Source organism: Cydia fagiglandana, chromosome Z (assembly GCF_963556715.1).
Source record: "Cydia fagiglandana chromosome Z, ilCydFagi1.1, whole genome shotgun sequence".
NCBI lineage: Eukaryota > Metazoa > Arthropoda > Insecta > Lepidoptera > Tortricidae > Cydia > Cydia fagiglandana.
The window spans coordinates 31,445,395-31,466,860 of NC_085959.1; the positions used below are offsets into that span (position 1 = coordinate 31,445,395).

A 21,466-nucleotide genomic window follows, 5' to 3' on the forward strand; every position below is an offset into this window, starting at 1 on the left:
CCTAAGCTGAAACGGTGATGTCGATGACACTTTGTTCGCGCTTCGCGTTCGCTCGGCTAATTATACAGTGCAAGTGTACACACACAGTGCAAATGTTATTTTTAACTTTTTTTCAAATTTGTCTGAAATTATACACATATAAACACTTGCACTTTCAGGGTGAAGCAGTGGCTGTAGGCTTTGCGTTTGGCACTCAGTACTTCGAAAGAAGATTGTTTCTTCTTTTACGGGCGATTATGTGTGAAGATGGTGTGAAGGATCAGTAGGTTTCTAGCAGATAGAAGTATAAAAGTCGTAGTTGAAGGCCTTATCTGTGAATGCTGGTGTCCCCTAAGGATGTGTGCTATCACCCACGCTATTCCTTCTGCATATCAATGACATGCTGCCAACAGTTATAGGTGATGTGATGCCTCTTACACCGGCCGCACCAATATCTCTCGGGAAAACATCATCGAGAGCCGAAACAAACTTGTGAATGCATTGATTTTCTTTCGCTATCATTTTGACTAGAGCATATTTTTATAATCTACAAGTGCAATTTTACGTTTTTGGTATATATTAAGTTATTAAAATGAATCGTACTTTTGCAATTACGGCATAATGAAGCTTTAATAAAAATCGAATAATATTCAAATATATTGATGTCAGCTCTTGACCTATAAATGTGACAGCCTAAACGAAATAATAGCCCTCACCGCGGTCGACTCACTACGCGGTTGGATTACGCTGTGTTTACTCGGCTCCGCGCTTGACGTAACTAATTAATTTCTGGTGTTAGTCCCGTCGAGATTTCTAGAAACGTTTAAAATCTTATTTTATTCGGTTTACCTTGTTAGGAAGTACTACTATTCTTATGTTTCTTTTTGTACGATACTCGCGAATTCATTTTAATAACGCTAGCGTTAAGTTTGTCTTCTGTGTATTTAGTTATCTGAACTCCAAAACACTAATGCAGCTATGACAAAGCACGTAGTTTTATAGAAATTTGTGCACTGTTTTGCAGTTTTTCTATCACCAGGGATAATTTCCGATATTAAATAGGGTAAGTAACAGTTTTAAGATTTTTTGTGTTTGATTATATTATACTAGATGAAAACCCGGCCACGCTCGGGTAAAATAAATAATAATAATAGGTAATACTCATTTTGAATTAAGTAACCTATCTCATCTCAGAAAACTTTAAATCCGTAACATACAATTATAACTCTAAAAATTTACTATTCCGATATATCTAAAAACAAATAATTATGTAATTAAAAAACCTAATCCGCTTTTCTGGTAGCAATTCGGTTCTGTAAGGGTCGCAGTTCTAACCTAACCTAACCCACTTCTGGTTGCAGTTTGGTTCTATAAGGAATTAAGGATCACAGTTCTAGCCTGACCCACTTTTCTGGTCGCAGATCGGTTCTGTGAAGGCTGCATTTATAACCTAGCCCACTTTCCAATCACAAAAGAGGGAACCCTTTTGTACCTACCCTTCATGGCACTAAAGTGAAAGTATGGAAATTATGACTGCGATTTCATTCTTTAATATGAATGCCTATCCGTTAATATTCAATTCGTTCACAAAAAAAATAAAAAAAACTGGATAAGTGCGAGTCGGATTCACCCACCAAGAACAGAACACTTTTTAGTAAGTATTTCTTGTTATAGCGGCAACAGAAATACATTATGTGTGAAAATTTCAACTGTCTAGCTATCACGGTTCATGAGATACAGCCTGGTGACAGACAGACAGACGGACAGTGGAGTAAACTGAAATAGAGGTTCCGTCACACCAGCGCGTTTTCAGAGCCGGGCCTGAGCGTTTTATATGAAAAAGTGGCGCGCCCCGCTCACGCGCCGCACGCCAAACGCGCCTGTGTGACGGAGCCTTAAATGTCATATACCTACTATTGTAAGAAAAACCGGCCAAGTGCGGTTCGGACTCGCGCACGAAGGGTTCCATACTTTTTAGTATTTATTGTTATAGCGGCAACAGAAATACATCATCTGTGAAAATTTCAACTGCCTAGGCCTATCACGGTTCATGAGACAGACAGACGGACAATGAAGTACATCTGAAATAAATGTCATATACCTACTAAGAAAAACCGGCCAAGTGCGAGTCGGACTCGCTAATAGGTTCATAGGGTCATATCCAGCCTAGCATTGCATTGGCCCCGCTTAAATATTTTAAGAGTGTAATAGATTTGTAACCGGTCAGCAACGTGAGTCCCTTGGAGAAGCAGAGGTCTAGTCTAAACTCCCACTTACCATCGGCATTAACAGCCTTGTATGCTTATTTGCCACCAACATGTCATATTAAAACATATTAATAAAAATTTACTCGGTCAGCAATGTGAGTCCCTTGGAGAAGCAGAGGCCTGGTCTAAACTCCCACTTACCATCGGCATTAAGAGCCTTGTATGCTTGTTTGCCACCAACATGTCATATAAAAACATATTAATAAAAATTTACTCATTTCATCGGTCATATCCAGCCTACCATTGCATTGGCCCCGCTTAAATATTTTAAGAGTGTAATAGATTTGTAACCGGTCAGCAATGTGAGTCCCTTGGAGAAGCAGAGGTCTAGTCTAAACTCCCACTTACCATTGGCATTAACAGCCTTGTATGCTTGTTTGCCACCAACATGTCATATTAAAACATATTAATAAAAATTTACTCGGTCAGCAATGTGAGTCCCTTGGAGAAGCAGAGGTCTAGTCTAAACTCCCACTTACCATCGGCATTAACAGCCTTGTATGCTTGTTTGCCACCAACATGTCATATTAAAATAAAACATATTAATAAAAATTTACTAATTTCATCGGTCATATCCAGCCTAGCATTGCAGTGGCCCCGCTTAAATGTTTTAAGAGTGTAATAGATTTGTAACCGGTCAGCAATGCGAGTCCCTTGGAGAAGCAGAGGTCTAGTCTAAACTCCCACTTACCATTGGCATTAACAGCCTTGTATGCTTGTTTGCCACCAACATGTCATATTAAAACATATTAATAAAAATTTATTCATTTCATCAGTCATATCCAGCCTAGCATTGCATTGGCCCCGCTTAAATATTTCTTTAATTTGTTTTTAGCATTTGTTGTTATAGCGGCAACAGAAATACATCATTTGTGAAAATTTAAACTGTCTAGTTAATCTAGTTATCATGGTTCATGAGATCTTGAGATACAGCCTGGTGACAGACAGACGGACAGCAGAGTCTTAGTATTTAATAGGGTCCCGTTTTTACCCTTTGGGTATGGAACCCTAAAAAGTGACCAAGGCCTCCAGTGCCCCAGGCTGGAATCAAAGCAGCGTCCTCTGCTATCGCAGCAGGTGCCTGTGCCATTCTGCCACCGGGCCACGGCGGCATAGGTCGAATTTTTGAATACTAAACACAATACTCCCATGGAACGCTTTGAAGTTCAAATCTCGTTACGTTACGATGGCGTTTGCACTTTGCACTATGTTCGGTGACTATTTTTTATTGTTAACACACACAATACACTATTTAACAGGTTTTTATCACGTATTTTCGAATAAATTAGTAATTCAAAACACCCCAAAGCCGAATGGTTTGACGTCTAGGCAGTGTTGCAATCGTCTTAAAAGCCGTAACAGACTATCGCACGTTCTGGCTTAAAAAAAAAAAGTAATAATTATACCGGTATACATATCCATATGAAACGAAACTTAATGCAAATAATAACCATTATACATACCGGAGTCATCAAATAAACAGTAATATTCGTCTTGCTTTTTATTTAAAAAAAAAAACGACCAACCTAACTTGTAAGCATGTTTGCAGTTTCTAAACGCAACAAACGCTGTCAAATGACAATCAACAAATTGAACATTTGCATTCTTTGTCGAAATTTTTTCACTTTTAAATGCAAAATACTCGACAATACGAATTTTGCGGATACATGTTCTCGATTCAAAAGTGATATTTTTTCAAGCTCTTTCGATTGAGCATAAATTCATTTAGGTCTACCGTCAGAGCGGCTCACGATTATTTATAAAGATGAGTGGTTAACAAATAGTATTTTATGCAACAGTTTTATAAGAGGGGTCAAAAAATGTGAGTGGCGTGGGTAACAATGTGAGCCGAAGGCGAACATTGTTAATAAATACGCCATGAGCATTTTTTGACTACTTATACAACGTTGCATACAATGCTTTTTCTATGAGTAGGCAATATTAAATAAAATACAAAAAAAATATAAACAAAATTTTATTTTTGAAAATGTCAATGTAAATTTTGGATAATAGGTATTACTATATGTATGTAGCTCTTGTCTGCGACAAGCACCCATAATACCAAATATTACTGCAACCTGTAACAAGAAAAAGGAGAATTAAATAATATTCAGTTACAATGCAAAAATATAAAATGTACATAAATATAGCTCGTTGTACTGTGTACCCTAAAAATGTGTATCAAAAATTTTTATAACATATACCAACCTTGCTTAAAAGATAGATCTGACCCGGTGCTTCCAATTAGTCTTTGAAAATACACCAAAGACGTTTTCAGAGAATGACGAAGTTTTGTGCTCCAATCTCCACGCCATGCACTTCTCATAAGATTTGTCGTATAGGTGCTGAGATTTAGTACTTAGGCAACAAATTTTCGGTCGCTGCTTGTGCTGCAGCGGATATTTCTTCAGGTGTAGAAACAATGTAGTCCTCTTGGTCCATTTTCAACACTTTTTATGAACGCAAAACAAATAGTAACGCAAAGTACTCAAAGAACAAGAAATTACCGGGAAAGGCGGGAAACGAGAAACAAACGAGTAATGTCTATGGTTATGTTTTTTTTAAAGCCGTTACACACTACCGCACCGCACCAGGGTCGTGGTGCTGTAGGGTATAAAAGTATTTTTTATTATGTCGGTAGCAATGAACTCAGTACAAATTTGTTTCTTTTTTAATAAAAACCGTATGCATTCAATCGTTTGTCACGTTGGTAGCAATGTACCGGTATGTGCCACCTGGGCCCAGTTTTATAAAGTTACAAGTTACAGGTTACAAGAGTACAGGCTACAGGCACCTGTAATGCACTGTGAACGGCTACAGGTGTTTTATAAATACACATAAATAATTACAGTTGTAAAGAACCGCGGTCAATCTCGATTACACGTGAAATCTACAGGTGTGAAGGACATCACTATTTAAAAAAAAACGTGTGTCATAGATACTCGGTTCTCTACTAAATTATGTGTTTTTGTTTGCTGTAAAATATTAACTACTGGAAAATTGGCCAGAAATGAAGGAAAAATCAAGTGGTTGAGAGCGGCGTTCCATGCCAAGGATATACTTTTTGGGCCGTTTTCAGATTCAGATTAAGTTAGATTTAATGAAATATTTACGTAATAAGTAAATATCATGTAAATAAGTACTCTTTCACATTCTTACATTAAAATGTATCGTTTCGGTAGCGGGTGAAAGATAAATACGGTGTGTATCGAAAATTATGAATAGTACACTTTACCATAATGTGAATGCACTATACTTAAATAAAGAGACGAATGCTAATAAATCAACGACAAATATCGGCAATAATCCCTTTCCATTTCCTAGTAGATAAAATAAAACGAATCGTCAATAAAATCAATATCAATTATATTGTCACTTTATTTCCTATATACTATATATTTCAGATACATTAACAAAAACTGATAAGGTCAGTGCATGGAAAAGTATGCATGCCCTGGCACAATCGTTGGCGTTGGTGCTTAACAATAAAGAGTAAAGTTTAAAATCTCTCAGAAAACGAGTCTACAAGTAACTGCTGTTGTGCTGTTACAGGACTCAAGACATATGTAAGTTTTTGTTACAAGTGTACCAATCTACACTTGTAATTTACAATATTTTTATAAAACGCTTGTTCGATTATGAGTTTAAAACTATAAAACTCCCGTATTTTCGTCTATGGTTGAGCTACAGGCACTTGTACCTGTAACCTGTAAAATTGTAACACAGTACTTTTATAAAACCCAAATTGTAAAAAACGGAGCAAGTGTTGCCAGTAAACGCCTGTAAACTTGTAACTTGTAACTTTATAAAACTGGGCCCTGCTACCCTGCACTAGCTTACCGTATCGTAATGTCTCTAAAACGATACAAGTGCTTTTTTGGGCAATAGACTATAGACTTTTAAGGAGTATTAATAATGTACGCCCTTATATGTTCGTTCGTGACTATGTAAATGACAGATAAAAGTACCCGAGTAGAAAAAATATATTTCATGAATTTGTACATAATTGCAATTTATTTATTTTATTGTGTGTTATATACAGTGTGTTCTGTGTGTGTTGTATGACTGAGGCAAGTGTTTCTGCTGCATTATACTTTTTTTTATGCAATTGAAAATCGACATGATTCAATAAAATAAAAGGACGCTTAAAGCATGCATGGTGCTTTGGTTTTTCTTTGTTGTACTCAGAACAAAAATCTGATATTTCAAATTGTTGATTTATTTTAGTGCAATCTTTATATATATACCTCATATTATATTACACTAATGTTTTGAAATTAATTGGAAATAGGTATTTGTAAAAATGACCACGAAAGTAATCCAGTTAATATACTTTACATTTGTAATATATCAGCAATCACAGGTTTTGACAGGTGGATCCTAATGCAAATCAGCAACATGCTTCATCCATAACTATTTTAAAACATTTATTTATTTATTTTAGTATATGAACGTTTAATGATGGGCCATTAAAATATTAAACTAATTAATTGTTACAAAGTGTTTCCATCAGTATGTGACAAGAAATAACATAACCCTCCTTTAGGAGTTGGCTAAAAATTAAACAATATTTATGACTGCTGACTGCCTGCTACTTGTAGGGTTATGAGTAATTGAGTACTAACAACTTTAATGTTGTTAGTATAATATATTTCATTAGTATAATATAGATACAATACATCCATGTCATCACACATGAAAAATAATATATCTAATGGAGTAGGTATAAAGGAATTTCTTTAAGTATTATATCATTCCACTTCTTTTTACAAGCTTTTATTTAGTTTCACCTGTGGCCTATTTTATAAAGCTACAAGTTACAATTTACAAGCGGAAGTCCCGTTCTAACATATAGGGTTAGAAAGAGACATCCGCTTGTAAATTGTAACTTGTAGCTTTATAAAATAGGCCACTGACCGTTGTCTGTAAACAAATCTTGCAAGTTAAATTTGATCCACTTTCCGGTTTCTGAATGAGTTGCAATTTTGCATCCATACGTAAGTCGGGTGACTATGCAATATTATGGTGTCATTGAGCTGATCTGATGATGGAGATCGGAGGTGGTGGTAGGAACTATGTGATAAAACAACGAAACCTAATTATGTTTGGGGTTTTTAGAATTGTCTCGATGAGTATTAGTTGCCTGTGGAAAGAAAAGTACAGTCAGCTATAAAAGCTTGTACCAAAAATGTAATTTTTGCCAAAAACTTATTTTCTATCTGTCCCAAATATTTTATAATAACTATCATAAAAAAAAACCAAGAATCTATATAAAATTGATTTGGAGAAGGCCTATACTCAAGCTGGGGTTCTTGCATCAGAACCATAATAGTAACTAGTTACTAACACTTAAGAGAAAAAAACATTTAAAAAGGTTAATACTATTCTAAAAATATAGAATAAAATTAAGAAATAACACGAATAATAGGTATTAAATATAAAAGAAAATAGCACTTAGGTACTTAACTATTATGAAAACTGTAATCATCAAAGTTATCAAAAAAAAATTTTGAAGAACCCTATTTATTTTAAAACTCATATCAAATAACATCTTACAACATAGGTATCAAACGAAAAAAAAAAGAAAAAAAATGTAATTGACCTTTTTTTCGCGTCAACCCTATAGTGTGACATGTCGTTGGATAGGTCTTTTGAAATAAATACGATGTTTAGAAAACATTTTTTGATAAAGTGAATATTTGAGGAAATAATCGCCTCGAAAGAAACAAAATGTACGTGAGGATTCTTTTTTGGTGGCAACCCTATGATGTGGGATGTTGTTGGAAAGGTCTTTCAAAATGAATAGGGTTCTAGTAGAACATTTTTTGATAAAGTGGATATTTTCGGAAATAATCGCTTTGAAAGAAACAAAATGTGAGTGACAATTTTTTTATCGATTCAACCTTATAGTGTGGGATGTCGTTGGATAGGCCTTTCAAAAGAAATAGGGGTCTTTAAACAACATTTCTTGATAAAGTGAATCATTTCGGAAATAATCGTTTAGAAAGAAAAAAAAAGGTGTTTCCTTCTAACTTTTGAACCATCTGTCCAAAAAATATGGAAAAAATCATGAAAATATTGCTTAAAAAACTCAATCAAATAAAATTGAAACAAACTTGACCAGTTAAGCCGTTTATGAGTTATCGCTAAAAGTCTTCCCTTCTTATTTTAATTAAAAGCCTGGCAACCCTTATTTGTGACCGGATTTTCGCAGGCAACCCTATACTATTGTATTTGCAATAAAATTACCATCATTTTGATGTATAATTCAAGCGTCAGACAGATGAGTGCAATTATCGATATAAAATCACCTCTTTAAACACGGCAACCACATAATAGTGACCGGAAAAAGATAGGCAACCTAATTGATTTATGTTGTACAAGTTGTATACTTTCCATTGAAACTTATATCGTTCGTCAGACAAATCGGTGAAATTTGCCGAAAAATTTTTTTTTTCTAAAATTTATTAAAAATAGCCTTGACCATTTTTCTTTAGGCAACCCTATTTATTTATGTTCTGGAACATATTTTCTTTCATAGTTTCATCCGTCAGACAAATTGGTGAAGGTCCCATATATGGGGGATCTCCTACTAAAATAAATGCTTTGCCAATATTCCCAGATCCATCGTCTACATGACCTACTTACTTACATCAGAGACTCAGTCCGGTCCTCTACCATCCTATGGTAGATATCATGTAGAGTTGTAGACTAATGCAGGCCACACACGTAACCAGGCGTGGCTCACTCCGCGATTTCGTCGCTTTGCTACAGGTAGCTAAAAGTACATCCGTTCGACCCCAATTTTGGGGTTTGCCATAAGCCGCGCGTGGCGCTGTCGCCACCTAGCGGCCATATCTGTGCTGATCGTGACAGACGGGTTTTGTTAGAGAGTGAGTCTTCTGTACCTAGTACTATTATTTATTCTGTGACGTAACTATAAATCGTAGCGATTAAACTGTGCAGTCCGATTTGCGCAGTTTTATCTACCGTGTGTATGACAAATCGTTGTCGATTATCGTAACGATTTGTCATACACACGGCAGATAAAACTGCGCAAACCGGACTGCACAGTTTAATCGCTATGATTCATAGTTACGTGTGTAGCCGCGGTAATGCGGCAGTGGAGTCCTATTCTATTAATCCGATTTATTTCCGTGTTATGATTATTCGATTGAAAATGAAAACCAAGTTAAATGTCTAAGTCGTTCTCACGGTCAAAAGTATATGTATTTCTGCAATTGTATGGGTGTTTTATTATTGTATTGTTTTGTTAGTACGCGTAGTTTACCGTAGCGTCGAAATTACTGAGTGGGTTCTTGATGAATGTCGTCAATACATTCGGTTCATGACGTTGGCTTTTAAGCTCGATCGATCTTTAGATCGACCTCCCAAAATCACTGTTACTACTGAAATAGCCTAAAACCGTAGCGGGTGGCGTTGCGTTGATTAGTATAGTTCGTTTTTTAGAGCACCGTACAAAACTTTGTTCACGGTGCTCTTATGGGATCACTTCGGTCTTGCAAATCGGTTAAATGCGTTTTTCTCAAAGACCGTTTGATGTAGGTACCTGAAATTTGGAATAGTTATGGCAAGTACCATCACTAACACTGTAAATAAATCGAAACTGCTTATTTCTGATTTTAGGGGGAAATTTAGGGGTTGAGAGGGGTAGGCTGAATTTTATTTTCAATTGTAAGAATCGTGTGAGGTACCATTAGAAAGCTTGCAAAAAATTGAGTCGATGGACTGATTTTGACTTCATTTTAGAATGCAATAGTTTCGATAAAAAATGCATTTAAAGTTGCAAGTTTTCATACAAAAATTTTCACCTCTGTCCTGGCGATTTTCGGGAAAACTATAGCTAACAGGCAGCTGACCAGACAATAACCAACTAAAACGAGTATGGAGACGGCGGGAAAATTATCAGGTTAACTCTAACTTTATTAGTTTTTAAACTGCAGCCTGATCTTTGGTTGCTTAGGGCTAGCTAACTGATGCTTACACTGGTCATTCATATTAAGAAGTAATTTAGTAAGATAGATCCGTACTTAAAACTTTGACATTGAAATTTATGACTTATGTCTATAGCGCCCTCCAGACTATGCGCGTGAATCGCGGGCGAAGCCGCGAACGCGAGTGTGGAGTCTAGTTCGCTGATATGCGAAATCGACTCTAGACTCGCGTTCGCGGCTTCGCGCCGCGATTCGCGCACGAGTGTGGAGCGGGCTTTTGATACAAAGTTTAATTCTACTTACTTACTTTTGTGAGATATTTCATTTTTTTTTCTGAATAGCCTACTATAAGTATGAGAGAGTAAAAGATCTGCAAAATGCAACCTTATTATAAAGCAAATAAGTTTAAATTTCGAACGGGCTTTCCAACCAATGGACTATCGCAGTGTGCTCAGTAAGAATCATATTTATTATTGGAGTTTATCAGTTCAAATTTAAATTAAGAATTCCGTTCTTCACTGTCGTTGTGTTTTTTTTTTCACATTAGAGCACATAGAGTTAGTAAAGCGATAGAATAGAGATAATAAAGTCATTCAATATTTATTAACAGCTATGGCGTCATCTACCTATAGATTTTACTGAGAGTATCTGATTCGTCGAAACAGTACCTATTCCTTTTCATTAAGTACCATTACATTTATGTATTAATTGTATAAAGTATGTATATTTTTGAACCGATCGGTGAGAGTAGCAACTAGATACTGTTCTGTTACGGAAAAAAATTAAAATTCACAATTCACAGTTTTTGGAAACAAAGGTAAAGTTGACGAAATATAAAGTAAGCCGATCTTGATCAAACTTGTTTGAGTGGAAAAAATGTCAGTTAAGATTTGGTACTCATGAATTCCAGTTCTACTAAAATATTTTTGCTTTTAAAAATTGATGTACAATAAGTCCAAAATTGTCCGGTAAGTTAGGTTTATATTCAAATTATACGCAATTCTTTGTAGCAACTCCGCCAAGTGGACGGAAACAGGTACTGGACGGCAACCTGACGCAGTTACCCTACTTGTACTAAAACTTAGACATTTATTAATAGATACTTATTTCTGTGACTTATATGAAACATGAGCAAATTGATTAATACTTTACGTTAATTATATTTTGAGTCAGAAACAAGCCTAACGTCAAAAACCGAGAAATGCCGAATCACAGACTTAATTGTAATATTATTCCTTTATGAGTCGTGCCTGCCCAGTCTACAAGTTTAAAATACAACAATTGCGACTATATCAAAGATTATGAGGTTGTATGTATACCCAGTATTTTTGACGGATTTAGTTTTTCATGCTCGAAGTTGCCTGTCAACTCTGACGTATATTAAATTGTCAACTATTTTGGTGGTTGAAAGAATCAATAATTGGCAAAGTGCCGTGGCAGAAAAAGCCATTCTCACAAAAAAGAATCAATAATAATGAAAATGTTCAGACAAGTGGAAGAATATCATACTTCAATATGTTATGGATGCTAGTAAGATGTAAAAACAACAGTTTAGCGGAATGTCAGTTTACGAAATGGTTTGTACAAATTACAGAGAAATTCATAATAATTTGTTTCTAGTTACTAGAAATGTGCCTTCACCAAACGTTTTAGATAAACGGTATTAGGCCTATATTATATAAACGTTTTTGATTTCGGTTGGCCGAAATGGCACTTACGATTTTTCCAAGGGTCCAACGTTTTCTGTTCTCTTTCAAGGCGCAGCAACTAGTATAATTTCTCTCTCCTCGCTCGTTAAAAATGCCGTTTGTCAAAAAAGGACAACCATACTGTTGACAAGGTGGACTTCAAATCAAGTGTTGCCTTTCTTGATGCGCCCAGTCTGTATATGTATGCGTAAAAGCGTATATGTGTGCTCTTTTAGGGATGTGAAAAGTCGATTTTAATCATGTTATATATCGATAAACGCTACATAGCGGAACGAAATAGCGATTAATTGAAGCTTCAATATCTTCGTTAAACATAAACATAATTGAAATGCTAATGGATAATGAATATATTATAATATAATAATATAATTCAATTATTGCGGAACACCTATTTTAGGAGGTATTTATGTATTTTAATTAAATATCTGAACTTTCCCTTGGTTCCCTGCTGGGGCGTGACTATAAAATTGTAATCTGATAACCACAATAAAGAATAAAAGCGTTTTTGGTCATTTTAGGTATCGTTAAGCCTTTGAAGTAAAATTAAAATTGCGAGAAATGTCGATAGTTTATCGATATGACTTTATCGACATGGCTACAGCAACGTGGGCCTCATTGTTAATCGTACACTAAACAAAAGTGGCAACAGTGACAGCTCGCTGAGACACCGTCTTTATATATTATTAAGTCTATGGATTTTTCCTCTTTTCACCTCCAAGATGAGGTTGATTGTTAGTGTTAGAAAGCTGTAATTTGGTATGGATATACAATCAATAGTGTCCGACCGAAACATGTTTTTTTGCCGAAACCGAAACCGAAACCGAATGTTCGGCTTTGGCTCTAGTTTCGGCCGAAACCGAAACCGAAACTTTTGTAGACTTGTTAAAATCGTTGAAAAAATTTCATAAAACCCCTTTTATACGACATATTATGGGGCTGTCAACACCCAATATCCTTGAAATTGATGTTACTTAAGCAGTTTTTTAAGAAAATTACTAGAGTTAGATAATTCTGCAAAGATTTTGATAACACACGCAGTGCAAGTGTTATTTTAAACGTCAAAACTTCCATGAAATTATGACGTATAAATAACATTTGCACTAGTTGCACTGCGTATTTTATCAAAATCATTGCAAAATTTTCTTGGTCTAACTCTATTCATTCACCAGTCAAGTTAACATGTAGATACAGGTTGAACCAAAAAACCAACCAAAAACGCGAGCGCGAAATTTTTTATTGACAATATCGCAACGCCGGGTACCAATCTTCACCTGGGCCTAAAAGTCCGAAGTGCCCCAGCGAGGCGAACTTTCATGCGAAGTCAAAGCCGTGCTTCAGGCTCCAGGATAAGTAGTTGAACACAGACTCCAACCAATGTCCATTGTATTAAAAAGCGAGACCGCAGGCCGAGCATGGCGCAGCGAGGCCAAAGGCTAAGCTGAAGTAGAGGACATGTGGAACACAAACCAATAGTAAATTGAGGTAAAATCACTCATTTACTCCGAAACAATAAGACAGTGTGAGCGTTATAGGTATTGACAGCCCCTTAAGACTGCGTCGACTGTCCAGTGGCGCCCTCATTAGTGAAATTGTGTTTTATAATAAACCAATTGATTTCTGACTTATACATGAATCAGTATAATATGTGGGTACATATTAATATTGTTGTCCTACTTATTCCCCAACTTTTGGTCTTCCGAAGTACCATTTCGTAAGTTTCGGCCCGGCCGAAAGGTTCGGCCGTTTTTTGGCCGAAACCGAAACTACAGCCGAAACATGATTTTTTGGCCGAAACTGGCCGAAACCGAAACCGAAACCGAACCTTCGGTCGGACACTAACAATCAACAAACTTAAAACCACCTAAGGATGTGTCGTACGGTGCTCTGAACACCGTAGTCTTGACTTCGTGCTTGGCCAATTATTTTAGCATTAGAAAGAACTTGCAAGAAGGTAAGCGATTTTGACATGCCTTTTAATTGAAGAATGCTTTTTAAAAATCAAAAACTATTACTTATGAAAGCCGAAGAATATAAATGATCGTATTAGATTCATAATTGTTACATATTTGCCGTAACTTATTTTTAAAATGTGTTCGTCAATTAAAAGACACATCAAAATTGTTTACCTAATTTCTAATGCTAAAAAATACGAAGTATAGACTTCTAGTAGAATTGCGACGTGAGCAGGGGCGGCAAGGCAACCTTAGAAAGCAAACGACTGCGGGCGTGCGGCGGGCCTGCGCGGTCACGAGGAGAATGAGCGTGAGCCTTGCTGTAACGAGGGAAGCTATTCAAATGTTAACTTAATAAAAAGATTGCGCCATTACTAGAGCCCGCGACTTTGCTCGAGTCGTCTTCCGTTGAGAACTTGCACATAAACAACTTTTTGTCGTTCTATGATAATGTAAATGTATCAATCAATATCGGCTCGATTCTGAAAATGTATTAGATCTCTACTAGACCTCAACAAGTTACGATATGGATAATTTAAAAATATTTGTAAGATAGATATGTCAAATTTGACGTTTCCGCGATTCTGGAGGCCCTCTTGAACGATTTCGACAAGTTATGGTTATGACTTAGATATCCAAGTCACATCTAGCCTAAAGTAACCTAAAGTTAAGACCTGTAACTAACCCTTTTTCTGCAAATAAATATGAATCTGAATCTAGTCGATATCTAATGTAAATCTAGTTGATCTCTATATCGTTTCTAGATCTTGTGATTATCTCGTTTCCCGAATACGCGTGAATGTCACAGTATGGCATTAACCTTTTGGACGCAAATGACCGATATATCCGCATGCAGGTCCAACGCCAGACCGATTAATCGGTCACAGACCACAGAGCAAAATAGACCTACGTGCATAAGCATAAAGTTTCAAATTTGACACTTCGGTGACGTGGCGTCCGAGTGACAGCTTTTGTATTTGACACGGCGTCGAAAAGGTTAAATTAGAAATACCCATATTATTTATATGAACTCCGTGGGAAGATACTAAATTTTTATAATAATTTATATGTAGTTCCGGCATATTACCCGTGTTCCCGTGTACTCCAATTACTCCATGGAGTTCTTCTGGAAAAGTTGGCTTTAAACTTACACTTAAATGTACAAATAGACATACTCGCACAACCACATATTTTTATGTACGTACCGTACCTGTGTGAAAAGGAAGTTTGTTGAGGAAATGCTTGCGCAACGTGAGCTTAAAAGTGAATTTAGTCTGCGCTTGTTTCATAGAGAGTGGGAGAACGTTCCAAAATTGGATTGCCTGGACAATTAAAAGAATTGGACATGAAACCCGTTTGATGTTGGGGACAATGATCTTTAACGAGAACTCGCATGCGAGTTCGTTTTTGATCGGTCGGTTGAATTGGACGTCACCAACAGTCCGCAATTTAACTAAATTCGCATGCGAGTTCACGCGCACACAGCACAAGTGCGAGCCAGACTCGCCCACCGAGGGTTCCGTACTTTTTAGTATTTGTTGTTATAGCGGCAACAAAAATACATCGTCTGTGAAAATTTCATCTGTCTAGAGACTCTAGGGTCACGGTTCATGAGATACAGCCTGGTGACAGACAGACAGACGGACAGTGGGAGTGGGGTCTTAGTGATAGGGTCCCGTTTTTACCCTTTCGGTACGGAACCCTAAAAATCAACGTGTGGCACATTATTCGATAGGTTTTTAAAAATAGCCATACCTTAAGGTCCTTGATAAAGTTTTTTTGAGTAAGTATAAAATAGGCTTGAAAATTAGCGCTTTAATTAAGTCCTAAATAGTCTGTCCTCACCCTGCTAAAAATAAAGGTTACCTATAAATACTTTTTCCACGAAACTTATTTTGAAAGCGATCGGTTCATTATTTGATGAAGTTATTTATAGAAAGCATTTGTGCATTTCAGTACCGAAAATAGACTTTTTCTTTCCTAAGAAAAACCCCTAGCAAAGACGTTGACTAATTGTTTTGAAATATTCAATAATAACCTTTTGCGTAACATTCTGGGAAGAGAGAGTTGTTATGAAATCAATCATGTTTAGCCTTCTCTTTATTTTAATTCATATTATTTTTGGAAAAGTTTGTTTCTTTATATTGAGAATATTGAAATAATAAGGGCTCGTTGGGGGTATGCAGTTTGCAAATGACAATGCATAAGTAAAGGCACAAAGGCTGGAGCACACCGGCTGCGTGTGCGTAGACGTGAACCTGCGCGTGCGCTATATACAGGGTGTGGCCTGTAACATGAGCAAATAATTAAAACATAGATTGTACTCCTCAAACGGTGACACTTATCTTCAATGGACGCCATCGCCACGCCAATATCATTGTGATTGACGTTGCTTGTCACGCCTTAAACATAACAGAATTCGCAATACATTGCGTCTTAGAATAAACTTTAAAGTGTATTAAAAATATCAAATCACAAGTTATTTTTAAAGGTCGCTGAACAAATGTTGGTCAGTATGAGGAGTACAGCCTACAGTTTAATTTTTTGCTCATATTACAGGCCACACCCGGTACATATAATGTTTGAGCCTTGCACGCACACATCACGCAAGTGGTGTGCCGTCTCTCATCATAAGGATCTGTATATTACAACAACGCGCACGTCTTCGCACACGCACCCGGCGTGCACAGGCCTTAAATATTCTTTTACTTGTCAGTTTACAGTCCGGAAATAAAGCGGACGACATGAAATAAAAATGAGGTCGAATAGAGTTATGTAAGAAGACGGAGCTAGATGGATGAATGTGAATGAAAAGGGGCATGAACGCATTATTCATAGGAACTCGCAATGATTTTAGGACAGACGTCGCCTCTGTGATCCGTCATTGTTTACGATTTGTGAGAAGCGTATGGTTGCGAATTATTTACTAATACTTGCGATTTATCAAAAAAAGCGCTGGTGGCCTAGCGGTGAGAGCGTGCGACTTGCAATCTGGAGGTCGCCGGTTCAAAGTGTTCAAACCCCGGCTCGTACCTATGAGTTTTTCGGAACTTATGTACGAAATATCATTTGATATTTACCAGTCGCTTTTCGGTGAAGGAAAACATCGTGAGGAAACTGGACTCATCCCAATAAGGCCTAGTTTACCCTCTGGGTTGGAAGGTCAGATGGCAGTCGCTTTCGTAAATACTAGTGCCTACGTCAAATCATGGGATTAGTTGTTAAGCGGACCCCAGGCTCTCATGAGCCGTGGCGAAATGCCGGGATAACGCGAGAAAGAAGAAGAAGAAGACTTGCGATTTATCAAGAAAAAATTATTCATTTATGACTGTACGGGAACTACAAACCGAGCTTTGAAGGAGAAATGCTACAGTTGGTGGTAAAAAGGCTGATTTGATACAAAGATAATCACTTAATTTAATATATTTCAGGTTAGGTTATTATTATTATAGGTTATTTTACCGTTTATTCAAATTTTCGAAGGCTTACGTGCAGTTTTTCCTCTTATATGTATTACAAGTGTTCGATCGAAAACAAAGCTTTGGTGTATACCTGGATGTACAAGAAGGCGTTTCATATACGCCCGCCTTACGACACATCAGATAGGTACACAAAGTCGTGATGCGTATGGAGTACAGCATGTGTGGCCAAGCCATTATGCCCTAAATTATGTACTACTTCATTAAAACTAACCTGTGTATTTACTTCTGTTGTAGCTATAACAGCGAATACTAATAACATAATATAATAAATATTTAAGTGGGCTTCCTCACGCCCTCAGAAGGGGAATTTAGTTGCGTCGAATGTGGATGAATATATACCTACTCTATATATTAGAGTTTTTGGAGAACCGCGAGTTCTCAGTTCGGGGCGAACTACTAGGTACAGTAGCGGCAAATAATCTATCATATATTTATTTATTATATAATTTTGGTAATAACTCGAAAACGGCTCTACCGATTCCGTTTCGTTGAAGCCATATAGGGCCGGGCGTAATGAACACGACAGTTCGATCAAACTAATAGGGTACATTATTATTATAACTAAATTATAATGGCTACAAATATAATGACCACCAAAAAATACTTTGGTACCCTAAATAAAAAAAACATGCTTACCAAAAAAAATTACTGAACACCAAAAAAATAAGGCCTAAAATTACAAATGTACCACCATTTTAATTACGACTGCACTTCAAATTGTATTCGAATACCAAATATATTGAATGATCACCAAAAATCATTAATGATCACCAAATCTTGAAGACCAAATAAATGCGATATTTTCACCTAAATAAACCACTATGATACCAAAAAATTTATACATATTACCAAATAAAGTAAAATGATGCCAAAATTACTAGCTCCTCCCGCTCAACCCCAGTACCCCGCACCGCATAACTTAGGTAGGCATACTGAAATGCTACTAGAAAAGTATGTTAGGTTAGGTTTGTACTGCTATCAGTTAAGTGGGCTAGGTTAACACTGCGACCCTTACAGAAACGAATTGCTACTAGAAAAGTGGGTTAGGTTAGGTTTGAACTGCGACCCTTACAGAAAAGAAATGCTACTAGAAAAGTGGGTTAGGTTAGGTTTGAACTGCGACCCTTACAGAAACGAAATGTTACTAGAAAAGTGGGTTAGGTTAGGTTTGAACTGTGACCCTTACAGAAACGAAATGCTACTAGAAAAGTGGGTTAGGTTAGGTTTGGACTCCGACCCACAAAGAAACGAAATTCTACTAGAAAAGTGGGTTAGGTTAGGTTTGAACTGCGACCCTTCCAGATAAGAAATGCTACTAGAAAAGTGGGTTAGGTTAGGTTTGAACTGCGAACCTTACAGAAACGAAATGTTACTAGAAAAGTGGGTTAGGTTAGGTTTGAACTGCGAACCTTACAGAAACGAAGTGTTACTAGAAAAGTGGGTTAGGTTAGGTTTGAACTGCAACCCATACAGAAACGAAATGCTACTAGAAAATTTTGCTTTGCTTTAATAGCATAGCAATATTTAAAAATTTGGTTATAATTTTACATTAAAATGGAGTTCTAATTTTGGTGTTCATTTACTATTTTTGGGTATACAATGATTATTTTGGTGTCATTTTATTTAATAGGATAGCACGATGTAAAAATTTGGTTATCAATTGACATTAAATTGGGGTTTGAAATTTGATAATTATTTACAATTTTTGGGTTAATAATGATTAATTTGGTGTCATTTCCTTTAATAGGATAGTAAAATGTATTAAAATTGGTAATCATTTCACATTAAAATGGTGTTATCATTTTGGTGATCATTCATTATTTTAGGGTGGTAAAGTAGATTTTTTTGGTATTAAATTTTATTAAATCTGGTGATCAGTTAAATAGCAGCCAATTATAATTAGTTTGCCCGAGTTTTCGCGGTAGCCCGGTGGGTATTTAATTGTACAGTAATTATTCGATTTAATTTTCAAACCAGAGGCTAACGAAAATCGATCCATCTAGGTTTTATTGTTGGTAAAATTAGTTTTAGAGTATTATCAAATAAGAAATTCAATATATATAACATGCATTAATTGGTGTGTGTCAAGTCCCCAATCCGCATTTTGCTAACTTGGCTGCCTACGCTAGCTACGCTAGTACATAAATATAATTTACAATTATGGTCGTCGTGATGATGACGCAATCATTGTTTAAGTACATTTTATAAAGCAAAGCCTTAAGTATTTCACGAATTTTGCGAATGAATGCCTGCAAATAAATAACAATATGATTATAAGTAGATCTTTTGCCGCTACTGTAATGTATGTATATAGGTACATTTTCCCAAAACCAGTGTACGAGGTTATTATTTATTATATTACTTGGGAAAATGGAGAATGAAACGGTCTTCATAATGTATGCAGTCCGCACGATACGTTGTGCGAGCGAGACATTTGCTATGCAATTAGCGCTGTCTCGCTCACACACCGAAGCGCCACTTGTAGCCGCATCAGTCTGATAACCGCAGTTTCTTGGGCCCATGGACCTTATACAAGTTGTTATGTATGAATGCAGGTTAACCGGAGTATGAGTGTCGGATGTCGTCAAGCGCGACAGTGACGGGCGCGCCGCCGCCGCCCGGCCGCATGGCGGAGCCGCGCCCCGGCAAGCACACCGTCCACTGGTTCCGCAAGGGGCTCCGACTGCACGATAACCCGGCGCTGCGCGAGGGCCTCAACGGCGCCGTCACGCTGCGATGCGTCTTTATCATAGACCCCTGGTTCGCCAGCTCGTTCAATGTTGGAATCAATAAATGGAGGTATGTATGTATAAAGTACCTAATTTATGTTAATGACTGTTATGGCTCCTCTACACGATGAGCCAGCGCCGGCCACTCCAAGGGACGCAGCCATGCGGTAGAATGAGATAGCAATATCACTTGCTCCCTCTAACGCATAAAAGCGTCCCTTGGAGTGGCCGGCGTTGGCCCATCGTGTAGAGGAGCCATTATGAGCTAAGCGCGCTAACATGCCAATCGAACTGTTGCCCTGCAAATGTGATTGCTTCGTGTGTAGACTATTACCTCTTCAAAATACCTCTTTAAAGTAGCTAACACACTACCGCACCGCACCAAGGTCATTGTGGGACGCACCCATAAGTAAGAGGGAGAAAGAGATATCGCTTTCTCCCTTTTACTTATGGGTGCGTCCCACAATGACCTTGGTGCGGTGCGATAGTGTGTTATCATGCGTAAAGATGCTGTGGCCAATGATGACGATGACTCGTAACCAAAATTAGAGTAAACCAGTAAATTTTAAAACATATTAACAGTTGCTAGAGTAAACTAGTTGACATTAGGTGTACCATTTTATGAGCTACAATTGCGCCATATTATAAGGATGATGATGATGATGATATTTTATGTACGTTTTATGAAACAAAAGTAGGTACTTCTACTTACGTTGCTAACCTTTTTAATCAATAATCATACTTTTATATAAAATATGCGAGAGTAAAAAAAAATACTTATTTTAATTAGTTTTTTGTATCTAATTCTGGATAAGTATGAGCTTAGCTATGCGACTATTACCTATAGCCGTTCGGCTGAAAACCGCTTGCCTGCTATGCGAACAAATTGCATGAATCCCTGTACGAGTGTAGTTAGAGGCTTACCGCAAACACCGAAGTTCACAAATTGCGGGCATCATTCTCTTTTACTGATAAAGTCTATTTCAATAGAACTTGCTAACTATGTAAACAAACCGCCATATTGAAATTGTCTCTGAATGATCAATTTACTAGTGATGGGCAAGACTCCTACATACTACTTTACTAATGTCAAACCATATCGAATAATAAAATACCAAAAGAAAAAAACAAGTAGTTACTTATTTTTAATTTGTATAATCACGATCAGGAGACAAATTAGTACTTAAGAATCATGTATTGATGTATTTTATAACCGTGGCGGTAGGTACAGAGCGTGGGTTGGGTAGTGTGAAGCGGGTTTATATTACAAACTTTAGTCACAACACTACCCATCATAGACAATTGTAGAATTTAAAAGAAACAAAACCGCCATTCCATCAGGTCCTAATAACCTAACTTATGAAACCATTTTAAACTTTTAATTAAATATCCA

The 21,466-nt window shown here is 36.8% G+C and overlaps 1 protein-coding gene across 1 annotated transcript in view; it reads left to right on the plus strand.

Annotated features, from left to right (window-relative positions):
* Positions 1–701: 701 nt before the first annotated feature.
* The window catches only part of LOC134678853 (cryptochrome-1-like), a 30,446-nt gene continuing 9,681 nt past the window's right edge, over positions 702–21,466 (plus strand). The window contains exons 1-2 of the mRNA XM_063537563.1: positions 702–1,042; positions 19,900–20,143. Of these exons, the coding sequence (XP_063393633.1) occupies positions 19,923–20,143 (221 nt within the window). The 5' untranslated portion in view covers positions 702–1,042; positions 19,900–19,922. The remainder of the gene's footprint in view (positions 1,043–19,899; positions 20,144–21,466) is intronic.